Raw genomic sequence first — 11,103 nt, forward strand, 5'->3', positions numbered from 1 at the left:
GCTCGTGGACGATGATCCGCATGTTAGTAGATGCCAGGAAAACACCACTTACGGGGGTTCACAATAGCAACAACAAAAATCGCCTCGCCGCTACGCGGCTCGTGAACGATGCTCCACATCGTATTTGGGGTGGCCCCCCACCCTTAGCAAAAAGCTTGATCCGCCCCTGTATTTTGGAAGGATATGGTAAAGACTAAAAGTAAAGAAAGAATGTAAATAAGGTTGCTCCGAATAATGAGGAGGAAATTATGTGCAGAACGGGAAGAAATGGAGAAAATGTCCTCACGGGGATAAAAGTCAATAACAGCTATGTAACAAGTAAATTTCTAAGAGGGAAAATACCGACTTAAATAAATGATATTGATCAAATACCAAGGAGTTTCACGGGTACCAATTCAATGGAAATTTGTATTAAAATAAGATCCCCCGTCAGCACTCAAAGAGCCCCCGTGAGAAGGCGCACGGGGGCTCTTTTTTTTTGGAAGAGCCCCCGTGGGCAAAAAATTAATTTGAGCCCTGATTATGAAAGAAAGATAAACTTGAACTTGAACTTGAATTTAATTTGGCTCTATATCACAGCAATCATGCAAACAATATTATTATTGCTGTTCTTAAATTATTTCAAGCAAAATATACATAAGTCAATATACATTATCCATAATATTGATTATAAACAAAGACTGCCCAACGTTGTTTTACATTTCACATTGGGGACTCTTAGATTCTGCACGACGAGATGTCCTTTTAAGGCACTGGCAGTGACGTCACATTGCCTTAAAATGGCAGCCCGCGTTCTCGTCATGCAGAATCTAAAAATCCCTATTGAAACGTATTGCCACCTGCAATCATTACGCCGCTGTGGTCGTCCTGTCTTTGAACGTAATGCTGTACCTATTCGGCACCCTCATCATGCCACCTGTTGCCGCTTCGACGCTCGGGTGTGGCGCATCGTCGGGGAATACCAACTCGAAGTTCTTGATGATATTCGTAAAGAAAATGAACAACTCCATGCGTCCCAACTTCTCTCCAATGCAGTTGCGCTTTCCTGAAAACCGTTTGAAAAATAAGAACAGTTTGAAGTGGTTAGAATTTGAATAAAACTTCCTCGACATCATAACAAAAATGATTAATAATTACAAATGAAAAGCCAGATTTCTCGAACAATACCAGCGCACATTCATAGTGATTTCGATCATGCACTCCCTGGGAAGAATTCCAGCCAGGCGCCATTTTACAGACGCTCACAATACTACATTGTCTTTCACATCAAAGCGGATACGTATTTAGCACATGGGTGAAGAGTGGCAAAATATGGATTAATGTTTTGCTAAATAACGTTAATTAGTCCCGGGTCGTGTTTCACAAAGATCCTAAGTTGATTTGTAAGTTGGACTTATAATTATGGAAAGCAGTTAGCATCTTTTAAAATATTTTATAAACGTTATTCTAAAAGGCATAAAATGTTGATTCAAAATTTCAAATCATACATATTTTCTATTATCAAGGAGATTTCATGTTCTTGATGTGGAATTTATGTCTAAAATACTTGAATTTTTGCTTTTGAATATATTTTATTTTAAGGCTTAAAATGGCTCTCCATAGTGTTCAAGTCCAACTTAGAGATAAGTTCCTCTTAGGACCTTTGTGAAACACCCCCCCCCCCCCCCTGGGCTGGGATTCGTACCCTCAATCCTCGGATTGAGAGGTCAAGTAGACAAACAGTGATCACATAGTCCGGTAAAATCCTCTAAACCACATGCCTGCGTACTTACCTATACTGAATGGTATAAGCTGTTCATCTGGGCAGTACTGACCATGGTCGTCCAAGAATCGTTCAGGTTTAAAGCGCTTGGGTTCGGACCAATGGTCTGGGTCAAACATCGCGTACTCGTAGTTCAGCATGACCCACGTTCCAACCTCGAACCGGTACTTGCCGAGGGTCATAGTCGAAGTCGTCGACCGCATCGAGGAGATGGCTACACTAGCGTAACGAAGGCTTTCGTCGATCGTCGCCTACATCGACAAGATGGAGCGAGAAAGAGAAGGAATGTATTTAGTTTGGTGATCCAACATTACTCGGTGGCAATGATTGCTCCGCGCTTATTCTATAATTCGTCAAATGTATAAGGTCAAGGGTCGTTCAGATACGACGCGGTAAAAGCGGGGGAGGGGGATAATATGTAAATGAATGGGTAAGCTCCTATTCTACGCGTGTTCCATGAGCTCTGTTTGTTCGATTTACATGTTTGTTTGTTTGTTTGTTTAACTCTAATCCTGCATTGACTGGTATTAAATATACAAGTACATTAAAGATATTGAAGAAATGGACGAGAAGAAGCGCAATCGTCTGGAACGCCTGCTGCACACGAGGCGTTATTTTGACTGCGTTCCTGCCTGAGTCAATCAACACTGTAAAGGCAATTAACGCATACGCTGCTGATTCAACGCAATGTTTGTTCTGTCCATTGTTACTCTCGCATGGTGCGTCAAAGGCTGCGTCAGTCGCTGACGTAGTCATACGTCACGAAAATGACGTAACGTGTACAACTGGGCTTTATGTTTTCAGAGCACTCAGGTGAAACCCAAATGCTCATGTATGTACACGGATTCCACTTACCCTCGTGTACGGCATCGATGCTGCATCGGCTATGCTCACGTGGTCACAATGAGTTGTGACGTCATCCACCTCCTTCTGTAGTCTTTCTTGTATGCCGGGATTGGAAGCAATGAGGAGAATAGCCCAATAGAGAACGGAAGCAGACGTCTCCGTTCCCGCCATGAATAAATCATTGACGACGAATTCCAGGTTTGTCTTGCTGAAAAGCCCATACGTCGGGTCTTCGGGTGACGCTCGCCGAATTTTCGACAGGTACATGTCAATGACGTCACGAGGGCTATCGGGATCGAGCGTCTCGTCGTGAGCGTTGATTTCCTCGCGGAAGAAACGCATTAGCTTGTCCATGCAGGCGTAAAACTTTTGGTAGGAGCATCCTGGTAGGTAGTGCAGCCCGGGCACGAGGCTGCTCACCGCCGCGTACTCGATGGCTCGCAGAGCCTTGTACACCGTCTCGAGAAGATCGGTGAATCTCGGATTGTCGAGGTTGTACTGCTTCCCGAACACCACGCCGCAGATGACGCTGCAGACGTTCGACTGGAGACACAGCAACGGGTCGAAAGTGCCTCGTTTCCGGATGTCCTCAACCAGGATGTCGGCCTGGGATGCGATGACGCTCTCGAAGCTTTGACGGTCGACGCCGAATTGCCGTAAGGAATGGATGACGAAAGAACGGGTGTTTTTCCAGTATTCTGTGTAGTGGGACCCTACAATACCTGTCGATAATAAGAGTACCAAAATGTTATCCTAAGAAAAAAAGGTATCACGACTTATAGTACACATGAAAAAGTACTTCAACCCCTAGCTTCCTCACCCCAAACATATTAAAAAGAACATAATATTAAACAAAGTAAATATATAAATTGATAAATATTTTCCGGTTGGTTCTTGGCTTTCGTCTTTGTTTAGTAGGCCAACATTCTACTTTCCTTCCCAACATAATTTTGTCGGAAACTGTTAAAAATGTGACATCGCTACTAAGAGATTCTTCCAACTAGCTTGCTAGGATTAAGATGGAGAATAACAAAGCACACAAACCATATTTCACCTGGGGGTGTTTCACAAAGACTAAGATCGACTTTTAGTTGGACTTAACTATGGCAGGCCAATCATGCCACTGGTTGCTCTCACCATTGGTCTCTTAATTATGATCTTTAGATATTATGTTTTCCTTCAATAATAAACTATCACAAAAGGTGAATTTTGTAGATATGTGGCCATGACCTGTACGCCCCTTGAGATACCAATGCCAGTAAATGGGGAAAGCAAACAGTAGCATGAACAGCCTGCCATAGTTAAGGCCAACATAAAGCCCCACTGTCCTACTTGAAGCTACTTGCTCCCTCTATATAGAAAACTTCCCCAATCGGTGCCTGTTGGTCCCCCATGATCCTCTTTTTCTTATGTTAGTTGAGAGCTGAGTTAATGAGATAGCCACCTGTCAGTGACCTCGCTGTGTGGTCTAATCCCTTCTGGTCCAGTAGTATTGACGGTCTTTAAAGTCAATCTTAGTCTTTGCGAAACACTCCTCTGTCCTTCGAGAGAACGTTTCTTCCTCTCGGAATATCTACCTACCCCTTCCTTTGAAGTAATCATCAAGGGCTGGAAGGTCACACCTGTCTCTGAGTAGGTGGCCGTCTAGGAGAGCCTGCTTAATGATGTCGTACTTATTGAGAACGACAACTGGTCTTGGGGCCAACAAAGCACACAAACTATATTTCACATTCAAGAGAACCTTTCTTCCTCTTTAAATATCTACCTACCCCTTCCTTTGAAGTAATCATCAAGAGCTGGAAGATCACCCCTGTCGCTGAGTAGGTGTCCGTCCATGAGAGCCTGCTTCATGATGTCGTACTTATTGAGGACCACAACTGGTCTCGGGCCCATGTAGAGGGTATAGACTGGTCCATACTCCGACACCAAATCACTGAGGTACTTGGAACTGCTTCCAGCCATCATCATGCCTGGATGAGCATAGATGATTGAATAATTGATTGATTGATTGCTTGATTCATGCATTCATTCATTTTAAGATGAGTTTTTGATTGCATGATTGATAGGTTGATTGATTAATTGGATGGTTGGTTGGTCTAGTGATTGACAGGGTAATAATATTGATTGAATTATCATGCGATTGATTGATTGATTGATTCTTTCATTCATTCATTCATTTTGTTAAAGATGAGTTTTTGATTGCATGATTGATGTTGATTGATCAATTGGATGGTTGGTTGATTGACTGATTGATTGACAGGGTAATTGATTGAATTATCATGTGATTGATTGATTGATGGACTGATCAATAAATTGACTGACTAATTGATCGATTGGTTCATTTTGTTGGTCGAGTGATTGATTGGTTGGTTGATTGATTGACAGGGTAATTGATTGAATTATTGTGTGATTGACTGGTTGATTGCCTGATTGACATTATTTTAATAATTGATTGATTGTTTGGTTGGTTGGTTGGTTGGTTGACTCATTGGTTGATGGGTGGAAAGACAGACTGATTGATTGATTGACATACTGATTATAGAACGATTGACTGGGTAATATTGACTGGTTTGATTGAAATAATAAGTTTCATGAAAGAGAGTCCTCACCTGGTATGTTTCCTAACAGAGGCCATTTCGGTGGGCCGGGAGGTAAGGAGTGCAGAGATTCTTCTTTAGCTTCTGTTCGGTATCGCTTTACAGCCACCCATGAGAGAAAGCACGTACAGAAAGCCACGCCCAAGGTGTAGCTATTCACATCGAAGGGTAATACCTGAATAAGAGGGGAAAAGAAGAATGGACGGTGGAAGAGGATTTTGGTTGATTTCGATTCAACACAAGTCATCGTAGAGTTCATCAGCCATTTTGAAGTCTTCAGAACAGTACATAATGTTGCAATCATGGATAATTACTCTTCTAAGATACCCGGTTTAATTTATATCTCTATTTTGTTATGGGAGGGGGGGGGAGGGAAGATTTTATTTACTATAAAGATGCCGAATATGTATCCAATAGTGTTTATCTAGCCATGTTAGTTTCTAAGAAAAGTATATGGAAACTGATAACGATCTGCATGAAAAAGGCAAAACAAATACAAGAGATTAGAACAAATATATTTTCGCGGTCGTTTTGTACAGCTTTCCAAGCATCGAGTCCTCTCTCTCTCTCTCTCTCTCTCTCTCTCACTCTTTATCTATCTATATATCTATCTATCTATCTAGCTACACCATCCAGGTTCCATCCCCTCTATCTCTTATTTGTTAGGAGGGAGTATATTGTTCCGCCAGCGAAACTCGACATGACAAAACAAGCTGCAACCTTCGGACTTGAACTGTAGGTGGCGCCATCCATGAATTATGGAAGGCACCAGATTGATCTAGGTTCCTCGGGATGTATTGTATTCCCATTTATAATCCATTTGAAATGGTCTATAGGTTCTGTAGTTTTCGAGTTGACACAAAAGAGATGAGTTTCACACCACACCCCCCCCCCCCTCCCCAACCCAATGAATAACACACACATTAAAAGACGGAGAGAGAGAGAGGGGGGGGGGAGGGGCCTATACCTGAAGGGGAGACAGTTACAGAAAAAGGGCAAGGTGTAGAAAAGAAGGTAGACAATATAGGGAGGAGATTATACGACCCTCTCGAACGACCCCCCCCCCCCTCCCCGCCCACTACCACCACCACTATAAGTACGCAAGGCCGCTGTCAACGCCTTTCTAAATCCTTTATATACAGACCTTGCTCTTCGTTATACAAATTAATAATTCACTAAGCAATATATCTATTTTAACAAAGTAACCATTAGGCCTACTGCTACAACCAACAATTATCACTATAATGTCCTTATTAAACAACAGCAATGCATGTAGGCCTACTACAAACTCTGACCGGTCAAAAAAGTCTTCAATTAAATATATTTATATAATCAATATATCGTATGACGCAAAAATAATCTTTTACCCCATGCATTCTCCTATTTATTTTTTAAGCCGTGAACTTTCCTTAATGGATATGTCCTTTTATTTCTATATCTTGATAACAAAAAATATGTATTGATACAATGATCTATATCTCCTCCTCTGTGTGATAGGTCTATAGTCAACACGAACACACGGATCGAGTCGATGTTTGATATACGTACGTGACGCTTTCAAGTTAAACGGACTTTGACTGTACCCATTTGTACAATTATACGTATGCTGCAGCCCACAGTACATTGTGTGATAGCTGTATATGGGTCAACAGTATTGAAACTAGAACGCACGAAATCGATCTCTTGTATACGTGAACGAACTTTTGCTTAATTGTCTCGTCTGTACGTGCATGTAAATACATATCCATAATTATTTTGAAGGATAATAACTGTAAAAATTCAGGTTGAACTACGAAGGGATGTATTTGTGCATGTCGTATTCCTGATTATACTTAACAAGGACGATGGCGAGTGCTTTCTAGGGACAATTAAGGTCTCAAATATATAATTATAAGTAGTAGTAGTAGTAGTAGTAGTAGTAGTAGTAGTAGTAGTGGTGGTGGTGGTAGAAGTAGTAGTAGTAGTATAATATTAGTAGTAGTAGTGGTAGTGGTGGTGGTGGTAGACTAGTAGTATAGTAGTAGTAGTAGTAGTAGTAGTAGTAGAAGTAGTATAAGTATAAGTATAAGTAGTAGTAGTAGTAGTAGTAGTAGTATAGTAGTAGTAGTAGTAGTAGTAGTAGTAGTAGTAGTAGTAATAGTAGTATTAGAAGTAGTAGTAGTAGTAGTAGTAGTAGTAGTAGTAGTAGTAGTAGTAGTAGAACAACTGTAAAATGGCAGCCCGAAAGCTAAATTACATTGCAAGTTTTACAAGCTCAGATTTAAAAAAAAAAAAAAAAAAAAAAAAAAATTGTTTAGATATAGACAAGTACAATAATACACAGTCAAATAGATTACAACTTAGGCCTATTACATATTCCATTCTTGCAAAGGATTTTAAGTTTCAAATACATGTATTAATTCGTTTTGTTTTTGTTTATTATTATTTTTTATTATTGATAAGTGAGGAATATTCATATTCCTAATAGAAATGGAGGCTGATTAATTGAGTTTACTTTTTTTACTTTATCAGCCGTTGTCAATCCACTGCAGGATGAAGGCCTCAGCATGATGTTTCCAAATGCCTCTGTTCAGCGCCTGTTGGTGCCAATTTGTCTGTCCCCAGAACTGTTGCAGCTCGTCTCGCCATCTTTTTCTTTGACGTCCCCTGTTTCGTTTTCCCTCGTATGGTGTCCAATGAGTGATTGCTGAGCTCCAGCGATTGTCTTTCCTGCGGCTGATGTGGCCTGCCCAATTCCATTTCCTTCTTTTCACTGTTTTAAGGATGTCCTGGACTTTTGTTTGTTCCCTGATCCATTTGTTTGTTTTTCTGTCTTTGTATGTGATGCTTAGAATACTTCTTTCCATGTTGTGTTGCGAGGCTGCTAGCTTTCTTTCCATTTTTGAAGTTAGCGTCCATGTTTCTGCAGCGTATGAGATTGCTGGGATGATGCACTGGTTATATACCTTCTTTTTCAGGCATAATGGAAGTTTGCCTTTCATGATGGTGCTGTATCTGCCAAAGGCTCGCCATCCAGCTTTGATTCTTCTTCTTATTTCGTTGTCTTGATTTTTGTCTTGGAGGGAGAAACGTTGTCCTAGGTAAATATACTCCTCTACTTGCTCCATTTTGGTACCGTTCACTTGGATTTGTTTTGGATCTTTGGCTGATCCTGCCATGACTTTAGTCTTTTTCATGTTCATTTTGAGGCCTGAAAGTCGGCTTGCATCGTCCAGTTCTTGTAGCATTATTTCAAGGTCGTTTAAGTTGTGAGATATGATGACAATATCGTCTGCAAATCTTAAGTGACTCATGTTTTCCCCGTTTATGTTGATTCCCTTTGATGACCAGTCTAATGTTTTGAAGATGCTCTCTAGGCAAGCAGTGAAGAATTTTGGTGAGCCGGTGTCTCCCTGTCGAACTCCCTTTCTTATCATGATTTTGTTGCTGGCCTTGTGCATTCTGACAGTGTTGTAGCAGTCTGAATAAATGTCTTTAAGGATTTTGATGTATGTATTATTGATTCCTTGGTCTTGAAGTGCCTTCAGTACTGCGTTTAATGCCAAGTAAATACTGAAGATTTGTTTGATTTCAAACCATAACCACTGCTAATTATATACTCGATATTGTAATTCAACGAAACACCGTCTAAACAATAAAATGGGATGTTACAAAGGTGCTACTGAATTGTGTTGAAGTAGAAAAAAATCCACATTTACAACGAGAATATCAAAGAATTTAACTTATTTTCTCTTTTATTTTGTTTTGTTTTAACTGGTATTGAGTTTATATTCACGATTGTTATTAAATAGTGTTGTTACGAATATGGGGCTTTCACATAATACTCTGGGGCCCGTACGGGGAGTAAAAACAGAAATTTTCGGCCGGTGCCCGTCCGGCTCCCGCACAGTTCCTACGGGCGCCGAGACATTCTTCAGCCGTGCGGGCACCCTGGTCCGAGTCACCACTGATGGTGATAATCGTGATGACGGTGGTGATGATGACGGTGGTGATGATGACGATGGTGATGATGACGATGGTGATATTTGTTGATGAGAATGTTAGTGATGATATAAAGTAATTCTCAACCATGCAACAGAAGATTTGCAGTTCTCGGGTCCACAGAGCGTATTCCGATACATGTGTGGAAAGCCATTTTCCCCCAATGATTCGGATAGATTAGTAGAATACGAAACAAAGTGTTTAGCTTAAAGTGTATGGGTATACATCTTTAGTATTTAGTATAATAATGATATTATTATTTCATTTATATAGCGCCTTTTCATTAGATACAAAGCGTTTGAACAAGAAATACTCACAAACAAGCAAACAAAGAGGAATGTGAAAATACATTTTAAAATATGTGTTTAAGTAGCATTATGAATTGACATTCAATTTGCATTTTATTACGGTTCGAAATCACAGTATTTACTTGTCATAAACTCCATTAATCAGCCTCAATTTCTATTTAAAATATGAATATTCCTGGTGTGTGTAAAACATATTATATCAAAAATTCATATAAGAATATTTCATATCTAAATACAGACACTTCTTTATTACTGGTTTTGGGGTAATAACTGAAAAAATCCCTATCACCTTTCTGTTTACTGGTTCGAGGGACGATATATTTTGTCAAAATATATATATTTTTAAACTAGACAAAATTCTAACATATTATTTTATTTTTGCTTACTATGTTACACAAAAAATTATATCAAATATTCATGAAAGAATATTTTATATTTGAATACTTTACAGCATTTTTTGTTTGGCATCTCATGGTATGATTACCTATTGTGGGGTTGATTATAATTGGGCGGTAAACGATTTTCCTAACCTTTTATCGTTGAAAGGTTTCTCAATGTAGGAATACATAATGCCTTTCAAACTAAAAGAACGATTTCCTATAATTTATTATCAGTTATAAATATATTTGTATTTGTAATTTTGAATTTAAGAGTGTATATTCAATTGCTATACTAGATTAAATGCAATAATTTTGCATATTATCCAGTAATTTACTATCCTGTAATATGTGTTGTTGTTGTAAATATGTATACAACAATTTTGGTATCCCCAATGTCTCTCTTAAGCCTAAGTAGTTTTTATACTTTGTTTATGTACTCTCAAAAGTATATGTTGCCTTTTTCAAAGTCTAATGCTTACCGAATTATGCTAATAATAGTTACTTTTCATCGGATTTAAAAACTAATTACCGTCTATACTATAATGTTAAATTAAGATATTATAAATATGCAACAACGTTTTCTTGAGCGAAAAAGCAAAGCAACGCAAAACAAAGAAACCATTTATTCATTACGAGGATACCAAATACTTTGAATAATGTTGATACTTGTTCTTAGTTTATTTTTTGTTGTTGTTATGAGTTTATGTTCATGATTTTGTTTGATTATTATAATGTTTTAAACTATTGTACCTCATTATGTTTAATAGGGCATCATGGAAGACCACCATTATTGGTGATAATGAGTCACCCTGTCTCAATATCAGAAATAAATAAATAAATGTGTTGTAATTTACGAGTTATGAAAAACTTGTTTCGAATGAGACAACATTGCAATATTTTAAAGAATAAAACCCGATACAATCATCGCCATCCTACCTTGGTTTCCATCGCTCTGTCAAATATGAATCGGGTCGCACCTACTTCATCTACAATCTGCCAGGCCTAGGTCGTCCAATTTTGTTTTTCTGCAGACAAATTCTCAAAATTCATATCACTAGATGCTTATAAATACTCACACAGCACGCTGTTTGTTTGTTTTAAGTGGCGGGGTAGCAAAAATAATCACAAGAGTGAGGAAAAGATTAGATGGTTGGGTTTATAAGGACGGTCTTTATAAGTCACAGTATAGAGGGAGAGGGGGTTGAGAAACCTTTTTCACTATCGGCGAA

The 11,103-nt window shown here is 39.1% G+C and overlaps 1 protein-coding gene across 1 annotated transcript; it reads right to left on the bottom strand.

Annotated features, from left to right (window-relative positions):
• Positions 1–492: 492 nt before the first annotated feature.
• On the bottom strand, positions 493–11,103 carry LOC105440952 (cytochrome P450 2C23-like). The gene is made up of 6 exons (XM_030981839.1): positions 10,811–11,103; positions 5,218–5,380; positions 4,378–4,578; positions 2,618–3,330; positions 1,773–2,013; positions 493–1,045 (listed from the first exon to the last, which is right to left on the bottom strand). The coding sequence occupies exons 1-6, from the start codon at positions 10,820–10,822 to the stop codon at positions 849–851; spliced, it is 1,527 nt and encodes a 508-aa protein (XP_030837699.1). The 5' UTR covers positions 10,823–11,103; the 3' UTR covers positions 493–848.

The sequence above is a fragment of the Strongylocentrotus purpuratus genome, unplaced genomic scaffold, assembly GCF_000002235.5.
Source record: "Strongylocentrotus purpuratus isolate Spur 01 unplaced genomic scaffold, Spur_5.0 spur5_scaffold_12, whole genome shotgun sequence".
Lineage (NCBI taxonomy): Eukaryota > Metazoa > Echinodermata > Echinoidea > Camarodonta > Strongylocentrotidae > Strongylocentrotus > Strongylocentrotus purpuratus.

Excerpts from the sequence above, each read along its gene's own strand:
- LOC105440952 (XM_030981839.1), bottom strand. Across the intron at positions 4,579-5,217 it reads TCTGTTAGGAAACATACCAG|GCATGATGATGGCTGGAAGC; the intron begins GTGAGGACTCTC and ends ATGCTCATCCAG. Across the intron at positions 3,331-4,377 it reads TGATTACTTCAAAGGAAGGG|GTATTGTAGGGTCCCACTAC; the intron begins GTAGGTAGATAT and ends TATTATCGACAG.